General features: G+C 40.8%; 1 protein-coding gene across 4 annotated transcripts in view; it reads right to left on the minus strand.

The window, feature by feature from the left end:
- The window catches only part of LOC102233488 (alpha-actinin-1), a 61,965-nt gene that overhangs the window by 25,149 nt on the left and 13,080 nt on the right, over nucleotides 1-23,736 (minus strand). For all 4 annotated transcript variants that reach the window (XM_023353130.1, XM_023353127.1, XM_023353129.1 and 1 more), the window contains exons 2-3: nucleotides 1,095-1,209; nucleotides 213-332 (exon numbers count right to left, since the gene is read on the minus strand). In XM_023353130.1, the coding sequence (XP_023208898.1) occupies nucleotides 213-332; nucleotides 1,095-1,209 (235 nt within the window). The remainder of the gene's footprint in view (nucleotides 1-212; nucleotides 333-1,094; nucleotides 1,210-23,736) is intronic.

The following is a 23,736-nucleotide window of genomic DNA, read 5'->3' on the forward strand; positions in this document are numbered from 1 at the left end:
GCACAGCAGCCACCGGCCCTGCCATGGTAACGAGGGAGAGAGGGGGAACATTATACAGGACGTTTTTTTGTTGTTTTTTTTTACATCACTACAGTAGTTGTGGATTTGTTTGGCCTTGTTAGTCATTCGTGGACAATCTAAGTGAAAACTGAACAGTTGTGTTTCCCTACACGACTGTTCTTCACCTCTCTCTCTCTGCGGCATCGCTTTACCTTCTGCTCCGATAGAGACCAGCTTCACTCCTTTGCTGGCGATGAAGTTGAGCGCTTTGTTGACGTTGGAGATCTTGTGGACTCTCATCTTGCCTCTCTCTGGTTTGGCCAAGCGTTCACCTGGAACCAGAAACGCAGCGCTGATGACGACATGGTTCAGCTTTCAGGGCCTCAGAAACATAACCAGGGAACTGTTCCCACCTAGTTTTGACTACAAATGCCTGCCAGTGTTAATTATAATGCTCTGTCACTCCTGTCGCAGAAGTCTAAACTAGAAATGAGAAAATAGGTCGACTTGAAAACACAGCCTCTACAGATGCATCTGAATAAACTGCAATACCATCAAAAATGTTGATTTATACCATTCAAAATGTATATATTATGCAGAATATTGCAAAGAGAGCAACATATTCCAAGCTTTTATTGATATTACGGGCTGCAACTAATTATTATTTTAGTTATTCTAAAAAATGTCCACATTCTGCTGACTTTTCATCTAAACATTTAAGCTCATTTTAGACACTATTAGAAACATATTACAAAATATGAATAAAGAAATTAAAATTTTTTAAAGAGAAAATAAAAATTTCATTTCCTGAAGTGTATAAACACAGCATTCCGTTTGTGAGCGCTGGATCATCTGTAGCAAATCTGAAGCTAAAAAACACCGCTAACATCAACAAGTGAAGAGCTCAGCCCTTTCTGCTTGACTTAACACTAATGCAGGCTGATCGGTCGATTAATCGAACAATAGCAGAAACACATAAAAAGAAATGTAAAAAAATTCTAAAATGTCAAGCTATTCTCGTCCATCTATCCTGAAGCAGCTGGCGGCAGCACGGTTTGCATCCGGCTAATCCGGTTAGGAACGGGGCTCTCTACCTGAAATGACCTCCAGCAGCAGCATGAGCTTCAGCCCGTCCCGAAAGTCCTCCTCGATGTTCTCGATCTGCGTGCCGGCTTTTCTGAGGTGTGAGTTGCACCAAGCTGTAAAAGTCTGGAGAAACAGAAAGAAAGGAGGAGGAAAAACCCCATCAGTACGCTCGTCTACCGCCAGTCAATACGGACTCTGGTCTAGAGCAACGAATGGCTTGTTGTAGAGGACGCTGAGCTTTGGGCTGTAACTAAGGATTATTTTATGAATCGACTGATCTGATGAGTAACTGAATTAAAAATAAAGTGGCACATTCTACAGATCACTTAATATCAGAAATACATTAAAAGATGCAAATAATTGATTTCCTTTTCAAATAAGATGATAAAAATCTTTTTGGATAGAATGCGATAGCTTAGCATTCCTTTAGTGTGTTTGTACTAGGTGAAGCTAAAACATGTTTGCAGATGAATGTACTTTGAACATGTAAATATTTCTTGTATAGTTTTGACTTCATTACTGCACTGAGTATGCAATTTTCTCCTCCTGAAACTGCCTGGTTACTGTTTGAAAGCGAACGGTGGGAAGAGCGCTGCAGGTGTATTTACACAGGTGAGCGGATGAAAGAGAGAGAGAGAGATATTTCTCAAGTACTCGATTAATCATAAAAATAATCGATAGAATACTAGAATCCTAAAATATTCTTTTACAACAGCCCTAATATATTTCAGCAGTAGTTCATTAAAGCACTTTTACAAATTTTTGCAAGAACCCAACAAGCTTAAACTTCGCCATTTATTTTTTGTATTGGACCAACTCATTGTGTCGTAGGAAGCAGGTGTAGCGAGCTGCTACTCTGAAAACATCTGCAGCGGTGTCTGCGCCGCCCAACGGGAGCTGGCACGATGAGCGCCGACCCTGCTGCGAAACGCCTCTTTATGAGTTCCTGAGTCAATTACTCCCCGAGTCTAAAACACCAGGCCGCATGTTTCCAGTGGGGGAGCCGGAGGAGCGGAGACAGGCGGCTATGAAAGCCAGCACTGTCTCTCAGAGAGGCCTGCCTTCCACCGTTGGCCGACGAACGGCACTTTAAAAAAAGCCACCGGAGAACGGGTTCCGCCATGAGATCACGGTTAAAGTGGTGAGGTTCGCGTGGCCATCAGTGAACTCAACTGGGGAAGAGCTGGGTTTCAGATGTGTGCAAGCCTTGTGGATTTTAGGGGTTTGCCAGTGAAAACGCTTGAGGAAACTCTCTGGATACTACGCAAGATCAGAGGGAAAAAAACAGACAGATTACATGGTGTGTTATCTTCGAATGCACAGCTGACAAAAATAGAGCAGTTCTGGAGAGTTTTCTGCAAACACAAACACACCCTACTTATGATTTAAGTCAGGCTCCAATGGGAAAAGAGGTGCTCAATCAATAGCCTATTAGAAGCTTGCCGATTATGTTAAACTATTAAAGCAGAGCCGTGGCATCAGCAGTTAGCGTGAATACCGTAGAACAATCTAATCAAAGTATTGAGATGGAGCTGACCGCCGGTCATAAAAGGTCAGGTTCATGATTACATTTCTCCTGATCAGCATGAGTACCTATTGCAAGGCCTTAACCGAGTACATAAAACCTGCCATATAATTGAGAACTTCATCTACCCCATCATCTGCCACATTTACCCCTGGTAAGGATGTAAAGAAACGTCTCATGCCAACTGTTATGTACAGCAGAGAATCTGTGTTGCTGTGGGCATCTCTTCCACAAACCTTAAGAACATCATTAGAGTCAATTTAGCGTTTCCAAAAGATGTTAACTGATGTAAATTACATCTGCTGATACGGAGCAGATCTACTCTGTGAGGAAGTGTTGACTAAAGTTTTGTTCAGCAGCTTGACAATGTGGGTTTTGGCAATAATATGAAAGAATGCATATAGTGTTGTCACAGGGATTACAATAAAAAACCAACTAAAAGTCCCTAAATTCAATAGAAGGTACAACAGTAACCAGCCCTAAGAGGGATTTCCTGTTTTCTAGTGGAAATTAGAGACGACTACAGTCTTGTGTCTTAAAGTCGTATCTTGTGATTATTTTACAGCGGTTACACTATAAAACAGATACACAATCACTTCAAAAGCAGAGGAGGTTGGCAACATTCACAGGTTTTAATAATTGAAGACTGTCCAACATGCCATCCTGTCGTCTACACTTGTTTCTCCTTGGTGGTGAGTGGGGTGTTGATTTGTGTTGCGAGGTGTATGGGGGGCGGCTGACTTCTTCCTGTGGTCACCAAGCGAGAGACAATCCATCACAGGGCAGCACAGAGACGCTCCGTACCAACAGCAATGCATAAACATGTTTTTAGACTGAATAGAAGCCAGAGTGCCTTTAGCAAACGGGGAATGTGACCGTACTTTCTCAATGACGTTTGCCATCAATTTCCTGTGCAATGCCACTTGATTCTCATCTCCCTGCAGTGCTCCGTCTGGGATTTCTCTCATTGAGCTAAATTTCTCAGGATGAATTTCATTTTTGGCCTACCAGAGAACAGATTAGAGTTGTGAATGATGACATTGAGTTGTTGCACAGATCGGCACTTCTCTCTTCACAGTTGAGGACGGTTGTTTACAGCACACTCAATTTCCGATAAGCTTCATAGCGTACCTTCCTTCACAATTGAGCGAGTATATTTCAAACATCACGACCAGATGTTGGAGATTGGGTAAAATCAGTTCCAAATGTTTAATACTTCAGAGTCGACGCTTCCAGCAACCAACAGTTTCTCAACAGCCATAGACCATAGGTGTCAAACTCCAGTCCTCAAGGGCCACTGTCCTGCAGTTTTTAGAGGTGCCACAGGTACAAAACACTGGATTGAAATGGCTGAATTACCTCCTCCTTGTGTAGATCAGTTCCCCAGAGCCTTACGAATGAACTAATTATTCTATTCAGGTGTGGTGCAGCAGAGGCACATCTAAAAGTTGGAGGACACCGGCCCTTGAGGACTGGAGTTTGACACCCCTGGTCTAGACCCTCTGTACGAAGCGAAGAACCAAGTGTAGAAAACTACTTTTGTTCCTTGAAATGGTTCATGTGGTTGAAACCTTTGAAATACCAGGATATATTAAACAAAAACCTGGTAGATTCTCCCGCAAAACTGAAAAAATTGCGTATTTCAACAGGGTAATGATCCAAAGCATAAAGACAAAACCTGTGGGACGAACTAAAGAGAGAAGAACAGGGACAATTCAGAGAAATTACAAAAAGAAGGGATGGACACAAGACATTTAGTTAAAATATGTTAATATGGGATTTTTAACAAATGTCCTCAAATTAAATGTTGGACAGCTAAAAAGGTTTGAGTTTGTGCCCCGCTGCATTAAAAGCTCATTTTACAAGTCTCTACCAGGACACCAACATATCTGCGCTGTAATTTATTCAAATGCACCGTATGCAAAAATTAACCTGCTTCATATCAAAGGACACTGTGATCTTTAATGGGGCCAGACAGACGAAAATTACTCAAGGCTCCGAGGCACAGCTAGCAAAGAACATAAGCACTGAGAAAACAAGTAAAAGTTCCCAGAAGGAATGTTATCTCGTTAAATGTGCTGAAAGGAGGAGTTTGGCTCTCAGGCAGGATGACAGGCCTCCTCTCCTGAAAAACTAGCCACCGCTCCTGCAGTTCCTCCAGCTCTCTGGGTCATTGTGGAGTTTGGCAGCAGCACACGGTCCAGGTTGCCAGCCACCTGCAGCGTCACATGACCCCCGGACATTAAGGCCCGCAGTCCCGGGTCCTTCAGGTGTTCTGCATTTCTCTCATGATGAGGACACGATTCTGAGTCACTGCTCTGCCAATCCAAGTGAAAAGTGTTCCTAAAAGACCGAGTTAAAGGTGACCTATTATGCTTCCTTAAACAGGTTAGGATAGGCATATTCATTACATTTTTTTATTTTTATTTTTTTTGCAGAAAATCATTTTAGATAATGAGATTTTAAAACAACTGCAAAAGCAAAAGTGGACCCTAATGCACAGCCAACAAAAATGCAGAAAGTGGTCTCTGTACGGCAAGTCAACAACAAAACCCTTGTCTTTTCCGGCAGCCATTGTACAGCGCATAGCCAAACGTGCAGAAGGTTTACTTGGGTTGCTAAGTGACAGGCTAGGCTTCACTGGGATTGCTAGGTGAAGGTTAGTGTCTCTGGATTAGATCTGCTTTTGAAACAGCTTATTTTCCTAACACTAATAAACATTAACTTTATTGACAAAAAACATCTGCGCGTTTGTTTTTAAGCGCTTAGGCTGTTTTGTGAAACAGTAGAGACCAAAATTGAAGTACAAACACGCACAAAAATAATTTTTCACAATACCAGGAACTCAACCCGACAATGCAAGCAACATCCCAATGTTAACTCCGTCTTGAATCTCAAAGTCCTTAACAAAAGCTTAATAATCAACGGTTTTAAGTCATCATTACTTGAAACCAGTTTAAATAAAAACGCAAAGTAAGCAGTCTGGGGCCGTGCTGTGGTGGCGCAGGGGGTTAGCACGCCCCACGTTTGGAGGCCTTAGTCCTCGACGCGGACGTCGCGGGTTCGACTCCCGGTCCCGACGACCTTTACCGCATGTCTTCCCTACGGTGGCCGACAGGTGCAAATGCGCAGCAAAAGAGAAAACATGCAAACAAAAAAGAAGACACCCCCGAATGAAATGCAGCAAACAAAAAGAGAGACGCAAACACCCCCGAATGAAATGCAGCAAATAAAAAGAGAGACGCAAACACCCCCGAATGAAATGCAGCAAACAAAAAGTGTTGAAAACGGAAGTGCTCCAGACCACTAGGGGGAGTCAAAGAAAATAGTATTCATTTCTATGGGACCAGATGCAAGATTCTTCTTCTTCTTCTTCTTGGTATTTATTGGCGGTTGGCAACAAACTTACAGTAGCATTACCGCCACTTACCAGTATGGAGTGTGGTTCGAGATGGTCTATAAACTTTCACTTTCTACCTTTTCCCTCCATTAACTCCTGATTAAACATACCCCCACACATACACACCTGCTTATATTATCCAACTTGCTTATAACTTTATATACCCCTCTTTGATATTCTTTACACATTCACACCCAACTTGCTCTACTCATATCCTATGAAATAGCTTTGTTTTTTTAAGATACCGAATAATTATTTGAATATGTCTACTCCCGAAATCTCTCCTCAAAAATTCTATTAAATTAAACCTTTCTTTAATACCTGCACACTCTCTCAGCATGCATCTTCTCTCTTCTTCATACTTACAACACTCTAAAATAACATGCTCTATTGTTTCAGACTTCTCACAATAATCACACTTTCCAGATGCAAGATTCAGAGAGATACCTTTACTTTCTTTCAGATTTCTTTCTCTGAATCTTGCATCTGGTCCCATAGAAATGAATACTATTTTCTTTGACTCCCCCTAGTGGTCTGGAGCACTTCCGTTTTCAACACTTTTTGTTTGCTGCATTTCATTCGGGGGTGTTTGCGTCTCTCTTTTTATTTGCTGCATTTCATTCGGGGGTGTTTGCGTCTCTCTTTTTATTTGCTGCATTTCATTCGGGGGTGTTTGCGTCTCTCTTTTTGTTTGCTGCATTTCATTCGGGGGTGTTTGCGTCTCTCTTTTTGTTTGCTGCATTTCATTCGGGGGTGTTTGCGTCTCTCTTTTTGTTTGCTGCATTTCATTCGGGGGTGTCTTCTTTTTTGTTTGCATGTTTTCTCTTTTGCTGCGCATTTGCACCTGTCGGCCACCGTACTTCCCCCCTCTCCTTCCCTGTTTCCTGTCAGCCTACTGTAGAAAAAGTACGAGCCACTAGCGCCGTAAAAACTCTTCGGAGAAAAAAATGGGAAAAAAAAAAAAAAAAGTAAGCAGTCTGCTTTTACCCACCAATCCAGGCTCAGTTTTACAAAAACAACAACACTGTGCCTCTGTTACATTAAGCAGGAGTTTAATATGTGTGGCTAGTCTGAAACAGAAAGCAGCCTTTTGCAGCAAATCCTGGTACTTAATATAATAAACCCTGACAATCCTGTGCAGTTTTTGTCCCTGATTGCTGTAGTGTGGTTTGGCAAGAGATCATCAAAACGGAAGACCATTAGCTGTTGTAGCAGACCGTAACAGTGCAGGCCCCCTGAGAGCTGGGTTTTCATTAGCTGTAGAGAGGCTCTGGATGTACTAAGCAGAAGAAGTTGCTGGGGGATTCTCATCATTGTGAGTCTTGATGTGTAGAGGTGAATCAACGCACAACACGATGCATCTCACATTCCAGCGCATTGCTTCTAACATCTGGGACAAAAAGTCCAAGTCAACAGCTGGCTCTCGCCCTTTCTAAAGATATTTAACGGAAGAGGATCCTTCAGTTTTTTGCTTCACAGGCCCTGATTAGAAACCACAGAACACTCTTCAATGTAGAAGCTGCTACTGTGGGAAGAATACTCAAAGTTGACTTTTCTTAGTATCATTAAATACGTAGAAAGCAATTTAAAAAGGACCCATATTGTCTACGAAGACATATTGGAAGGCTAAACCGACAAAGATAATGCAGTATTTTAATTCCACAGTAGAAAAAGCCATATCAGAAAGTAGGTATAGAGGGAAAGAATATCGGTATTGGTATCGGTTATCGGCCAAATGAGTTTTAGTATATTGGCATATCGGATATCTACCAAAAATATTGTGCATCCCTAATTAGGATGCTGGCAAACTGCTTTCCAAACCCAAAACATCATTGTCAAGAATGATAAATATCCAAAATACCAGTGAAAAATGACAAATAGCTGTTCAGCAATTATACGAAAGGTTTGACTGCTGTAAAGCCAATAAAATAAATTCCACTGATTATTGAGAAGGATAAAAATAATTTTCTACTTGGAAGTTTTAATTAAAAACTGATTTTTTTCCCCCTCAAAACTGATACACCCTCCACTATTTTATAATAGATGCCTCGCAGAAACAAGCTTCTTGGTTGAATGGAAATAGTTTTAAGCCTAAATCAGCAATCGGTATGAATAATTTTGAGCTGAACTGTATGAGGAAATAATAATACTTCACCAACTGTACAGCAGGACAGAGGGTACGCTGAGCCATTAGCTTCCATCTCTAGTGTGTTTCTCTGTGTGATGGTCGGTGCCACTGGATCAGCAGCAGGATGCCAGTGAAAGCCGATCACATCAATAGAACAAATGGACCTGAAAACGCACGTGTGCGTATGAATGGACACACCTTAAAACACCAAACTGTTTGATGTATGAATGACGGATGCAGCAGTGTTGGTGCAGCCTGTGAACTCCATGTGTGACTGTGTTGTCCTCGTAGTGTGTGTCGGTACAGCATGTGCTGTGAATGTCAGAGCTGTTAGCATGTCCTGCAGGCTGCCTGAAAACAAAGCTTAAATGTTGCAGCTTGCACACGATCCGCTTCTGCTCCAGCCGTGTGCCATGTGATGGAGCGAAGCAAAAGCAGGACAGCTGCTTCTCTGTGGGAGGAACTGAAGGATCGTATATTTTCATCTGTATCCTCTTTTTCTCTGGTCCCAGCCTCCCAGAACAGAGGCAGGCTATAAAAACAACAGGGGTGAAGAGAGGAAGGAACCTGCTCAGCATCAGCTTTTGGGAAAGTTGTCCGTCAGCATCATTAAATTCAATGTTTGTTTGGTTTTTTTTTTCTCCATAGCATTTAGCTGAGGCTACAGCTAGCCTCACTGCTCCAGCAGCAGGAACATCCCTTTACTGCCAATTAAAGAGAAAAAAAGACCGCAATAAATTGAATAAGATGTATCTTATTTGAAGCACTAAGGCAGTTACTAGATTTTACTCACTCTTCTTATTTCACTCAGTTTACTCTCAACCAAAAGTCAACCATGGATCACCTAAATATATTTGATTTCATGGCTACAAGCTAAAAGAAAAAGTGGAGTCACAGTAAGTGGTTCTGCCATATTTTACAAGACAACTTCAACTTTCACTAACTGACAGTTATGTGGTGTATTTTTGTCTGATTAAAAAGACAAAACAAATCCCGTAGATGTTGAACTCAGCAGTGTTGGTTTGTCACTGTATTGCAGAATAGCCTGCCGTTTTAAAAATGAGAATTTTATCGCCAAGCATGATTCCAAAACCTTTGTGTTAATTCCCAAGATCTTGTTATTGTTAAAAACAAAACTGCTAGTTGCTCCAGTGATTTATTTCCGGGGTTTTTTTTGTTGCTCCGCTTGTATCTTACGTTTGACTCCAGCCGATTGTTCAACAGGAAAACTGCACAGCCTCAGTATCGTGGAGAAAGTGGAACACGCTGTGTGTCTGAGTGTCCTTGAAATAGGTAAACACTGAGGAGGACACGGCGAAGAGAGATACGGCTGAAACCTTCAGTGACATTAAGCAACACATGTAACGCAAAAGACTTGTAGAGCAAAGGACTCCAAAGCCCAAACGAAGTCGACCTGAAACTATTTCACACAAATAATTTTGACCTTCATTTGACTGCATTAATTTATAGATAATGAAGCGCTGCTAAATGCTAACCTTGTTGTTGATTGCTACCCACAGAGAGCCTCACCCAGCAATTTGGAGTGATCTAGTGTTTAAATCCGACTCGGTTATTTTGGGACAGTCAGTGCTCTATTGTGATTCCTGTATCAGCTTCATTCATAACTGCGATGCAAAAACTAGCATTTGATCATGTAAAATACAAAGATATTTTACCAGAGGATAGAATCCTCTTCAATTGTACTTTAAGGTACAATTGAATTCATATGAAAGGTTTCTATTTGAACTATTTGTAGTCTTTAGGGGTGTATTGATATTTTTGCAGTACCAGCCAGTTGGTTTTATCACGTGATTTTACCTGGAAAAGTAAGTCTAAGCTTATAGTGTGAGCAGAGCACCTAATATGATGGTGTGTGTTTTAAGCTCGACAATCTGTATTTATGGTTGAGACTTATTTAGAATAACTACACTACTGGCTGACATTAAGAAAACCCACTACTTTTGAATATTTTGTGGTGTAATACATTTGGTGCTCTTTAGAAAAAACAAAACGTGATAAAGTGTCACAAAATATGAAAATTTCACAAGTAGCTTGGAGTTTTTTTAAATAGCGCAAAGATAAGGAGCCATTTTATCGTTTCTTAATTACTCTGACCATCTATAGTTCAAAGATAAAAGTGGCTTAATTGCAGTAAACATCCAAATTTTTTTTAGATTTACATAATTCTTTATAAAATGTTATTCCTGAAAAAATTGTAACTTTTTTTTTTTTAGCTAATCTCAGACTTGTGTCTCATTTACAGTCATTAAAAATATTACGGATTTTCAACGTTAGACAATATCCATGCTTTCAACAAATATATTTATAAAATTGTTCTTGTAAAGAGTTTTTAATACTGCCATATACACATGTGAATCATTTCTAAGTATTAGCGTTAGCCGCAAGCAACACCAACTTCCATCCTCCTCAAAGCTTCTCATCAGTGAAAAACTGAAGGGCGATTTGAAAGTTTTCAGTGACTGTGAAGCAAAAACTAGATAAAGACGCTGAACGGTAATGAATATAACTTAATATTTGTGAAGCCCTTCTCTTCCATTTGAAGACAAACACAAAAATTGATATTTCCAATGCTTTTTTGTCGTAATGCGCGTAAAAGCTACAATACACAGACACTCCAGACTGGCATGTTATACAAAATAAATATAGGTGGTTTTAAAAAAAAAAGCTTCTGATTTGTGAAATGTTTATTTTGTTTGCTAAAAGAAAAAAAAAAGTGAATTGAAGTACTGCTAAAACGTCACCTCATCTAGCTGTTATAACTCAAGACTGTATTGCCTCATCTTATGATCTATTGTTTCTTTTCCTGTTAGTTTAAGAGAAAAAACATTCAAAAAGGTAAAATTAACCTCAACTGTTACCATAGTTACATACTGTATATCCCTCATTATGTTGAACTTCACATAAATCTTGTGGAGCAGCTATAAAATCTTGTGACACGTTTCCTCTTGATGGAATTTCCTGATTGCACAAAAAGAATCAGGACTTAGTCTACAACCTACTTTTACGATATCAGTTTTTTTTTTTTTACGTGCAGATGAACTCTCTGCCTCCCACCTGTCACTCTTCTCCCCTCACTCCCTGCCTCTACCATTAATCAGCCTCAGTTAGGAAAATATTTCCTACCTCTCTGCCAGTTCCATATTAGTACAGTCCTTTAAATGAAAAGAAAAAAAAGGCCCAGCTCCTGAGTCCAAGCCACTGCCATATCCGAACACAACGGCAGGCAGACGAGTTCAGGCAGACGTCGCTGGCAGAGTTTCTGACACAGGAAGGAGGTTTTCAACACTGCAGTCGATTTCTCAAGCCTGAGCTTCCAACTCGGAGTCTCCCAAGGCGCATTGAAGCCTCGCCGAAGCTGCTAAAAGCAACGTATAGGACAGTATTATTTTAATGTTCTGGCCAAAATGCTTGACTAAAGCGGTAAAACAGGACGTGACGCCTCTGAAGCCTGGGTGCCTTTTATTTTTATAATCTAGTCCACAGCTATAAAACGACATCACTGCCCACAACTGGAGCCGTAAAAAAAGCGCGAACACGGTCGAGACGAGCTGAAAAGCAACTGCACTTCTGTGCATCCCACAGAGGTAAAGTATCCTGTTCCCTCTCCTGTTAAGTCTATTTATGCTGCCTCAAGTTCACTTTGGGGTGTGTGTGCGTGTGTGTGGAAACAGTGCTGTGAGCCAGGAAAAGCTGAGCTGCTAACACTTTGCTCCATCCAAAACTCCCAGATGATTTTGCGATAAGTGATGGATTAGAGCGTCGAAGTTCACCAAACAAACGAGCCTCGCAGGAGTTTGCTAAGATTTAAAAAGGCCACTCGATGAAAACAGAGTGAGTACAGAGAATGTTATGCTTTTCTCAGGGGTGGGTCACTATTAAATGATAAGAGATTAAAGTAATTTAGCTTGAAATAGTACTTTAGTACTGGTCTGGAATGAAAAAGCTCTCAGATAAGTTCGAACCAGTGTCCGATGTAGAGGATCATGTTTAAATTCAGTTCTTCGGTTACAAAATTAACCACCAGGCCACATATTCAGCAGAAAATGTTGTCATTTTACAACTTATTAGGTCTTTTGTGTTTTCAAACCTGATGACGCAACAGAAACTCAACAGAGAATAAACCTGGCACTCCTTGAGATGTTGACAGTCAATCTCTACTATCATCTTTAACAAATATTTGAAGTTCTCAAGGGTTTTCTTGATAAGGATACACCAATAAATCAATTGCCAGCAACTTTCTGGTTGGAAACTAAAGGCACTTGCTGTCCTACAAGGCTGCAAGGTATTCTGCATATTACAAGGTAATATTACAAGGTATTCTTCAAATACACATGAAGAGAGGCGTTTTAGAAATGCTGGCCACGCTATCCGTGATTATTGCTAATGTAAGATCGGTAATCAAACTTCACCGAGACGTGACGTGTCAGTGAAGATCCCTTAGAGCAGAAAAGCTAGAAAAATATTTATGATGTTACTCTTCTTATTTCATAGTTTTTCACCGGAAGAATCAGATTTAGCTAAAAAAGCATTAATGGCCAATTTAACATTACTTAAGGCATCAGAAACACATTGTACAACCAAATCACAGCACACACTTCTTAACTAAAGTCATACTTAACAAAACATGCACTTGATATTTTGACTTGTCAAACTGAAGATGAATTTAATTAAGGTAAAAAATGATTTCTATTATAATTATTGGAGTAGAGAGCTCAGTAGAGACGGTCACCCAGAAAGCAGACCGGATGAAGCCGGGCGAGGAGCCAGCATATCGAGATGCTCGTTACTGCTGTTTTCACTTAGGAGGCACGGTGGGGAAAAGAGCCAAACTGCTGTCTGAAGCCTCTGCAGACTGCCGCTTCGTGGCTCCATGCATCTGGCAAGCAGAGAGGCTTTAAAACACTAAACCCATTACACCAAACTTTGAGTGGGAGGCAACAGAAAAGCTAAAGCCGGAGGAAGGAACGACTCCGCCAAACAGCCAGGGATAAGACCATCGAGACGGAGAGAGCGGGACTCAACCGAATGTTCATTAGGGACTCGTGTGTGATCAGCCTCACTAGCAAATAACTTGAAGCCAGAAATAGATTGTCTCTGTCCATAACTGATATGCATTATGTACTTGGACAGAGAAAATTAGATTGTTACTTATTACGGCAATAAAAACACTATCCTACAAGCAAACATGAGCTATTTGCTGTTTGCTGTTTGCGAGTCGGCATGGCGGCTTTAGGGAAGAGACCTAGTGAAGGACAACATGAAAACTTGGGTCAATATTAACATCTAATATCAATTAAAAAAAAAAATCTATATTAATTTTATATAAGTGTATAAGTATATGAAACTATGTAATTTTCAGGCCAGTCCTGATAAAGACTGCAGATATTAATATCTGTATTGGTCCTGACACTTTAAAAAAATTCTAGATCTGCTATTGGTCACAACAGAATAAGGGCAGATCTTTTCAGTGTAATTCTATGCTTATGTGCTCTGAGCGAAGTTGTGTTTTATTACTTATTTTACATTATATTTAGAATTCCTAATTGTATTTTCTGAAGTTTGTTGCAGTTTATTTTTACATGTTTTTTGTCAGTTTCAGTTATAATTTTTTTATATTGGCTGTTTTATTCCTAATTGCACTGACTGAACAAATTAAAGTTGAATTGTTTTTACGTTTGATGTTGCTTGTGAAGCTGTAAATGTGCTGTGCCGGTGCAGAGTTATCAAATAAATTTGTAATTCAGTACATTTATGCCTGTGATTGGAAGAAAAAAAAAAAAAGTAAAAACGTTTTAAGACAATTCAGCGATGTTTTCTGTACCGGATTGTATTGGCTGATACTAAACTTTAGATATCCGTATCGGTGCCGGACGTGACCGGAGAGGATCGGCGCATCCATCCCTGTAAAGACTTAAATTAATCTGAGAAGGCAACCATTTCAGCCTTTTCATACCGTTTCAACCAAATGCAAAATTTTATTTGCAAGTAAAACCAACAAAAGAAAAAAAGCTGGATTGTTATTCTTCAGCAGCCATTCAGACAAACAGATGTAAACAGACCAAAAGGGTTGGACCAGAACCCCCGCACGGCTGAAAACTAACTTGGCAGATTAATAAGCGCCACGGCTCCGTCTGTCCTGCTCACTGAGTCACCGACTGAAACAATATGACCTTTCTGCCAGCCCAAACTGGTGGAGCTGCAGCCCTCACACAGCTCTTTCACTAAAACAGAGGGAAGACAGGAGTCAGGGGGCCTACCAGCCAGAGAGGGGAGTACGCTGCGTGGGTCAGAGGTCATCAGTCATCATTCTCTGTCTCCTTTCTCTAAAGCTCAGTGGAGTATAAAATGTGACTGCTCACACAGATATTCAAGCAAATGCTCGCCTCCCTTGCTCCAAAAATACTGAATGGAGCTCAGCTGAGACGACCAGGCAGATGTGTTGAGTTCACTTTCTGTGGGGGATTTCTACTTCCTCACAGCTGCTGCTCGCTTCTCTCTAAAGACCTTCAAAAAGTCTCTTTTCGTCCTTGCAGTGCATCTAAACTTCTTACTCTACTTTATTTGACAAGTAAACATGTTTTCTTATTTAAAATTCATTCTAAAAATTGGGTTTTAACCAGAATTGGATGGTTTTTAGTTTGATCCACCACTGTAATGTAAACTGAAAAAAAATCCTGTCTTTCACTGATTCGTGAACGCAACAAACCTAAGCTCTACCAGGGACAAACTAACAACAACCCTCTTCGGTGTGGAAGGTTCTTACAGTGGATTTCACTTTGCTGAATTCAAAGAGGACCAAACTGATACACAGCTGACTTTAGCAAACAGCAAGAAAGCTAATTTAGTCAACCAAATCTTTGTTATGTTTTTGATTTTTTGTTCTGTTAAATTTTGTTCTGTAACAGAACTTGGTGAAATTAGATGGAAAGCTTTTGGATAGCTCGCAGTCAAAGTAAACTTCTGATTAAAGTAAGTTATGCTATTGGTAATAGACGCAAGTAAAGAAAGTTTAAGATATACATTATATTATTTTTACATAGTTTCATGCTATGTTTTACAGCGACTGCAATTCAACAATCCACAGTGTGACGACAATTAGCTCCTAATATAAATAATAGGCCTGGAGATTTGAAAATAAGACAGAAAACAAATAACAGAACGAAATGCCCCTCTAGTCCAGTGGGTGGCGGTAATGTACTCAAAGGGTGTTTCTCCAACATTTTATGCCTACCATAATATCTCTATGCAAAACATATAGTCACCAGCGCTAACGTTAGCCATCATCTTCTTCCAGACTGGACTCAGCCCATAACATCCCAAATAAAGGGAAATATAAGACCTGAGTGAAGTTGGCCCCCCCACCTTCTTCAAATTAGACAAAATTGGTGTCAATCAACTCGGCTACGTTTGTGCTGGTTTGTGCAGCAAAAATTTTCGTTTGTGCCGCTATCATTTTAAAGATATAAAGAAATGTTTTTAGAGGTCATCAAAGGTCAACCAGCCCCCCACCTTCTTCAAATCAGACGAAATGGGTGTCAATCAACTCGGCTACGTTTGTGCTGGTTTGTGCAGCAAAGATTTTTGTTTGTGCTGCTTCGGTTTTGAAGATATTAAGGAAAGGGTAAAGGTCAAAAGGTCAACCAGCCCCCCCACCTTCTTCAAATCAGACGAAATGGGTGTCAATCAACTCGGCTACATTTGTGCTGGTTTGGGCAGCAAAGATTTTCATTTGTGCAGCTATCATTTTAAAGATATTAAGAGGGCTGGTTGACCTTTGATGACCTCTAAAACATTTCTTAATATCTTTAAAATGATAGCAGCACAAATGAAAATCTTTGCTGCACAAACCAGCACAAACGTAGCCGAGTTGATTGACACCAATTTTGTCTAATTTGAAGAAGGTGGGGGGGCCAACTTCACTCAGGTAAATATAAGTAGATATTTATCTGACATGATCATTAAAGTGTCCATGTGTAATTACTAATTCAGTACTCAATCAAATTTATTTGCCTAACTTGTGAAATGTCAATATTTGAGCCAAAAAAGAAAAAGTGCAACCACTAATAAATTGGCTAGACAAAAAGATCAAAGCGTAATCACAACTTGCTACTAAAATTAGTAGAAATGTGTCAAAACCTTACAAAAAGCAGAGATCAAAATTCAGTTACAAATCTCCTGTTTGGTGCATCTTTATGAAACAAAAATACAAAGCATCGTCATCGCCACAAATTCCCGTTTTAATTCAGCAAAACCCAGAAATACTCATAAAAACAAGATGCAAAGTTTAAAAAAAAAAAAAAAAGTAAATAAAAAGTCTGGCCAAACACTGTATCACAATGGTCCAGCTGTCCCTGCTGGCGGTGAAGAGGAAGGGTTTTTCCCAGCAGCTGTGATGAAGTGTGACAGTCTCTCAGGTGCAGCCTCCATCCAGGCAGGCACTCAAAAACACACTTACTGCAGCAAGAGCTGAATCAGCATTGTCATCCCATTACACTTATCTACTGCCTTGGCTGCTGCTTCAGCACATGTGTGCAAGGGGGCGAATGCGCCACAGAGCTCAAAGGAAAGCAGCAAAACACGAGCTCGGCTGCATGTTAGTTGATGCATGTGCATAACCGCCGTGTCTGCAAACAATAGCCGCCATTGTGACCGGTCCGCTGGTTATTGACTCTGTTTTGGCCCGAAGCGGCCACCGATGCATATTAATGTTCGACTGCATTATAATGAGAAGTCAAAGTGTCGCGGCGGTTCATTCCTCTGCCGAGTTCGCTTAACAACAGGACGGTTTCGCCTGTGAAAATGCCTGGAGACAACCTGAGACTGGCCGGTCGCCGTGGCAACCACACAAGCCTGCAGACTCTCAAACAAAAGCCCAAACCCGTGTGCGTACACGTTTGGGCAACACGAGTTTAAGAGCACGCACGCACGCACACACACACACGCACACACACACACACACACGATGCGCGGCTATTTCAGCAGTGCATCATTAGCGGGAACCACACAACTCCCGCTTAAATTGAGCTCACAAAGTCTGGCCCTTGATCAAAATATCAACTCTAGCTAGAAGTAGTAGGCAATATAATTTTCACTTCGGTTTAATAGGAGTACTAGGTTTTCGATTTCTCCCCAGACTTACTGAAACAGTGCCAAAAGAACCAACGACTGATGGCTCAAAATAGCATCCATTCTTCAATTGTAAATGTGGTCGTTGACCATCAGGCCAGAAGGTAGGAGTGTGAATAGTCCATGTTGGGGGTGGTTATCTACGATACCAACAGGAGATCAGATCTCCTGTAGGTAATGCTCTTCAGTCTAGTTTTGAAGCATACATGAAGTGTTTTTGGAGAGATGTGACCTTTTGCAGCTGATCCATGATGTTGTGCTGCATTATCCAGTCTAAGTCGAAGTCTAAGTCTAAGGAACAATTGTGCAACTGTGAGATGCGTTGAGGCCATTACCAGGGTACTTATAAGGTAATGGCCTTATTTACAGAACAAAAGCAAACCTTCAGGTCATTTGGCCCATCTCTAAACTTTACAGAACAAAAGCAATCCTTCAGGTCATTTGGACTATCTCCAGCCTATGTCAAAATGGACTAACTCCAGCATTTCTAGTTTTAAGCCCCATTTTGTGCGCCATTAAAACCTGTCATTAGCATCTTTACCACAGAAAATAAAAGGACAAACATAAAAGCTTTGTGTTCCAAACAGATGCTAATAGCTGCTCTAGCTAGCTGTTCCGAAGTAAATAACTTTCTAGCCATTTTTGTTGTTGTTTCTCACACAATATTTGGTCTCCAGCTTAGCTAGGCTATCACACGTTTTTAGGACACCTTCAAGGAAATTATGGAATCAAATGTCACGTCTCGAAGCCGCACTACGCGCACACACCGTTATTGTTAAGTCCTTGATGAGGAAACTAGCTGTTAGCTGACTGAAAAGTCAATAGAAGCTACATAACAGCATGTATCTGTTATTCAGATTCAAGTTGTAATTAGCTATCTGAAGTAATGGTCACCTGTATGAGAGGGATGGACAAAGAGTAATAATAATAATAATAATAATAATAATAATAATAAACATCTAAAACACATTTATAGCTGCAAATAAAGTTCCTGTTGATGTCTGATTTGTTTTTTAATTGTCAAATTTGAAACCTTCTTAATCTTATTTTAGGAATGACAGAAGTTACTAGAGTTATCAGGTTTTGTTTATCACTCCAATTTATTTTTATTTGTCTATCTTTAAGCAGTTAAATTAAATGAATGAAATATGAAGATTCTTACTAATATTAATCTAAATGAAAACCAGACAGCAACAGCATGTAGAGGAACTAATAACTAGATGGTACGGACTGCTGCTGTGATGGACAGGAGTGTCTGTGACTATTTGGGATTGGCCAATTACAGCACACACTGCTTGATGAATAACAATATAAAAAAATTAAAAAAACATTAAAAATATCTAACAGCAGAAAGAGTCACAACATTGATATAGTGCTTATTTGCAAAAAATCTCTTGCTAAACATAGTGATTTAACCTTCACACTCATGATGCTACTTCCATATTCTAAAAGATGCCCATCATTCATTTATAGATCCTTGTTAGACACGTTTTTTGTATATACCAGCAGACAAGATTACAGCAGCTTTATATCTGAAAACCCAAGTATCCAGTGTGCCTCAGTAATGTTTTATCTTTCCTGTGACGTCTCTATATTTGGTGTGACTGCAAACAAATAGGTTTGTGTCCCGACTGACACATGCCTGACCAGGCTGATAAGAAGATGGGGCCCTTCTTCCGATATTGCAGCACACAAATTGGATGCAAATTTAACTGCAGATGCTATTCAAATAAAGCAACCAGTCATTGTGTGAACATCTTCTCGGTTCAGCAGTTAAGTGCAGGACTGCCCGACTGTACAACGGATGCTCTGTCAAGTAAACATCCACAAACACAAGCTGTGGCTCAGGTTGGACACCCTGCATGTGCACAGTACGAAGAATCAACAAATCTTGAAGTCTAAACATAAGAACGTGAGCAACCGCAAAGTGGCAGGAATTGGGCAAACAAGAACAAATCCGTCATCAGAGCTCAACGACCTGAGTCACGTCTGAGCCGTCAGTGGCAGCAAGCCGTCTGACGCGGCCCACTCCAGAGTCAGAAACCAGAACTCTTGAGTCAGCTGGAGCTCGGTTTGCCAGAAAACAGCCGTGTGACGCGAAGGCAGCGGCCCGGTTCGCTAGTGATGCCGGTTTGTGCAGGAGCAGCGTTTTCCCCGCTGCCGGCTGTCACCTGACCACAGGAAGTGCTGAGCTGGGAGGAGCTACGCTCCACTCGAACAAAGGAGACTTTCAGCAACTCTGCACATCAGCAGGACTGCATGCGTCCAGTTGAGGCTATTGTACTGGTGCTGACCATTACTGTCCAGCTAACATGAGCTTACCACAGGTACATCATGCTTTAAAGCAATTTATATTGCCATAAAGGGCTATTTTATGTTATTTTATGTCCACTGCATTTGATCATTTGTAAGTTCAAAACCCTCAATAAAAACTTTATCTCACCATTTTAAGTTATTATAAATTGTGACATAATTTTACATTTTTTACAACATCCACTCTGAAAACAATATATGGACGACAAGCCAAACCTGGACTGGACTATTTTACACTAATTAGAGACTCTTTTCAGACAAACTATGCGATTAGTGAAATCTTCGTAATGACGAATCTTTGTTTCCTCAGAATATTACAAAAACTGTCTTATTTATAGTTACAAATTAATCGTAAACAGTAAGAAGGTTAAACAAATTTTTGGGAGAAACCTAAGTCAAACATTTAGGGGAAAAAATTGTTACCCCATTTTGGACTTAATTATCATTAATTAACATCCTTCTAACTTTAAGTTTTGCTTTCATCATCACTATATTTAAACCAAATGTTCTGCACTAGTGCATCCTCAGCTTTTGCACCTTAAAACATGCACCTCATAGCATAAATAGTTTACAAGAAAAAGTTTACATGTGGCTCTCTGGTTTATTGTATACTTTGGAAAGTCAAATAACTTCCTGGTGAGGAGAAAATAAAAAGCGCAAAGAAGTTGGTGTGTGTGTGCATTTTTTGTGTCGGCGTTTTGAAACAAAGGCAATTTTCTCATGCAGAAGCCGGGAAATTTTCAGAAATAAACTGAAAGTCTGCTCCAACGGCCGAAAAAAGAAACAAAAACAAAAAAACGAGCATCAGCTGCAGTTCAGCTAATCCAAGGAGAAGTGAAATCTTGAAAGCTACAGCGGCCTGGTTTAGCTTGAGCGAGAAACTTCCCTCAAAGTGCTTATGTCGCATACGTCATGAGTAACCCTCCCTGGAATCGGTCCAAGCTGCTGCCGCTGCTGCTAATCCCCACAATTCACTTTAATTCAACACTGATCGCTACACGAGAAAACCTTTTTCCAAAACACCTGTTACATAAAACCTTTATCTGGATGAGTCATTGCACTTACCACAGACCAAGAAGGTAAAAAAAAGAAAAACGAAGAAATGGAGTCCGGCGATGAACATCAGTCATTTCTTCCAAACTTAATGAAAATAAGTTCACATGTCAGCTTGCATTCTAACATGGGACTAAACATGTCCAGACCCAAATATATAATGTTTTTACACAAAAATAACTAAATAAAATACAACTGATCTGATAGAAGGCAACAAATAAAGCCAGCCGTAGCGATGGACAGGAATAACTGTTAGGAAATTACAGGGTCGTAAAATTGAAAACCAGCAAAGACAGAAGTCGAGGCTCTGTTATATCACTGTATTAGCTACAGGTTTATCAATACATAGAGGAAGAGAAGAACCCTGGGAGGAAAGCAGAGACATGTGCTGGACCGAGTCCAGCTCCAGGTAGTAGGATTACATCCTCCCTGTGGTCCTTAAGCCACCAGTACAGGCTTTAAGACTTTCAGATTAAAGTAAAATATTCTGGAGTTCAAATAAACATACATAAAGCATTGGAATAATAATGCAAGTCCTGAAACATATCATCGAATTGAGACAAACCAAGATTGTAGAAAAGCGAATAAATCCTCAGAGAGGTAAAAAATAAAGCGGGGAGCTGATTTTAGCTATTTAAATACAACAAACTGAAATGCTACCATCACCAGTAGAGCTCAAATCCACATTAGCATTAAACATGCACCTTCCCACCGAAGACAGTTTTTACGTCCATCACTGTTTGTGTTTTTTTTCAGTGAAACCATGCAGAGCTGTAGGGTTTATTCTCATAATCACAGATGGCCTGGTGCTTTGTTGTGCTGCTTAACCTGTTCAGTTCGGCACAATTTCTGATCAGAAGTATGTGTTGATGTTAGATGAGCACTTTCATGGGAGATGGAGATGGGTTATCGTTTTCTATGAAGTGGAAATTTGTGAGGTAGATACTAAAGGTCAAAAGCACATGCCCATTTCATGACGTTATAAAATCACAGCGCCAACTAGTGGCCCGGAATGACAACCACAGCCGGCTCAGTGTGTCTTAGCCGTGCCGTCTAAACGTGGAACGTTTCCCCTCAATCAACAACCAGAAATGCAGGCAGTTTCCAGGCAGCAGTCTCGTATAAACAGTTACTAGTAAAATGTCTTGTCACTCTTGTTTTACAAATGTGTGCTGTAGTTTGCAGGGGTGTAACCCTCAAAAAGTGGTAACTGTGACCCTGACCGTGATGTAAGACTAATAATCCACCAGGAGGCACATCACAGGAGTCTCTCTCCATGCCAAGGCTTCCAGCTTACACAGCAACAACCAGCAGGCCTGCCTTCCTGTCGCTCGGGGTGACCAGGTATCAGTCTGTCCAGGGGGCGGTACCTGTTGCGGCGTGTAACAGGATCTGCCGTGAGCACTCACAGGGCTGCCACTGTTTACTGTCAAACATGAGGTGACGTCGAGAGCACGCAGCTCACTGTAGCAGGAAGCCAACAGGGAGAGACGTTACTCTCCGCTCGCTGTACCTGCAGCAGAGTTCACATGTGCAGACGCCATCACACACACCAGCATCAGCAGGTGTTTCGAACGTCCGCCAGGGCGTGAACTCTGATCCAAGGCACGGGTGGATCAGGAGATCCATAGTTGTCACCGACTGAAATTCAGATGATCGACAGTCATCCCGCTTAACCGCAGCAGAGCAGAGAACCTCTGCCTGACGGAGCATTACAATCATTCTGAGCTCACAGGAACACACACCGCCACGCACTGTGGCTTTAACCTCCGACTATTTACTTGCTCCCGCTTATCTTGCTGTGACCACCTAGGCAGGCTGATTCACTGCAGTGAAGCTAACGCCGTCTGAATTAGCCTTAATTGCCCACAGTGCAAATAAACCTGTAAGACACATCCTGTCTACATTGTTCAAATGCCGTGATTGTCCATTTATGACTCAAAGCAAACAAGAAAAAAATAAAATAAAATAATTGGCACACACCACCCTCTGCGCTAACACAGAAGACTGGCTTCCCGGAGGATTTTAATATGCTCAGTCTGCAAAAAGGCAACCCTTTTTTTGTTGCTGTACCTAAAACCATCTCCACCCACATCTAACAAAACAAAACAGAGATAACAGGGAGGCAAGCAAGAGATTTTTGATCAAATATTTCAAGGTTGTGCTTCAGGAAGATCTGAATGATAACACGTCTAGTGCCGTCTGACTTCTGCCACATAAAAATACCTTTTACCAGCTCTGTCGTCTTTAAAGCTCTTGTGGTTATAGACTCTCAGCAACAGCAGCAGTCATCCAGAGAAGAGGAAACCGTTTCTTCATGTGGAAAGAGATACACCGATAAGTTTAGTGCAGACAACGCAGTCACAGCTATTAGATAAAAACAAAAAAAAGAGTAAAACAAGTTGAAGAGTTAGAGTGCCGATGGCACCTTAAACAGAAAAAAGACCTCTTTAGGACACCAGCCACGTAAAGAAGTGTGATCTGTGTTACTACAATGCAAATAATATATAGGGCTGCACAGTGGCACAGTTGGTAGCACTGTTGCCTTGCAGCAAGAAGGTCCTGGATCTTTCTGCATGAAGTTTGCATGTTCTTCCTGTGCATGGTGGGTTCTCTCCGGGTACTCCGGCTTCCTCCCACAGTCCAAAAACATGACTGTTAGGTTAATTGGTCTCTCTAAATTCTCCCTAGATGTGAGTGTGTTCATGGTTTTTTGTCCTGTATGTCTCTGTGTTGCCCTGCGACAGACTAGCGACCTGTCCAGGGTGACCCCGCCTCTTGCCCAGAACGTTAGCTGGGGATCCACACCAGCACCTCCCAACCCCACTAGGGACAAGGGTGTTAGAAAATGGATAGATGGATGGAGATATACAGTATATATAGAACAGAAACAAGTCAACAATACTTAAGACAAAGGCTATTTATAAACCTAATACCTTCCCACAAACAATAAGAAAAAAAATTCTAAAATAAAAAAAAATAAATAATAATAAAAAATTAAATAAATATAAAAGGGATGTCAGGGGGGTCAGTGTACAGCATGATAAATATGAAAGTTAAATATTTGTGGCAATCAATACATCA

Source organism: Xiphophorus maculatus, chromosome 19 (assembly GCF_002775205.1).
Source record: "Xiphophorus maculatus strain JP 163 A chromosome 19, X_maculatus-5.0-male, whole genome shotgun sequence".
NCBI lineage: Eukaryota > Metazoa > Chordata > Actinopteri > Cyprinodontiformes > Poeciliidae > Xiphophorus > Xiphophorus maculatus.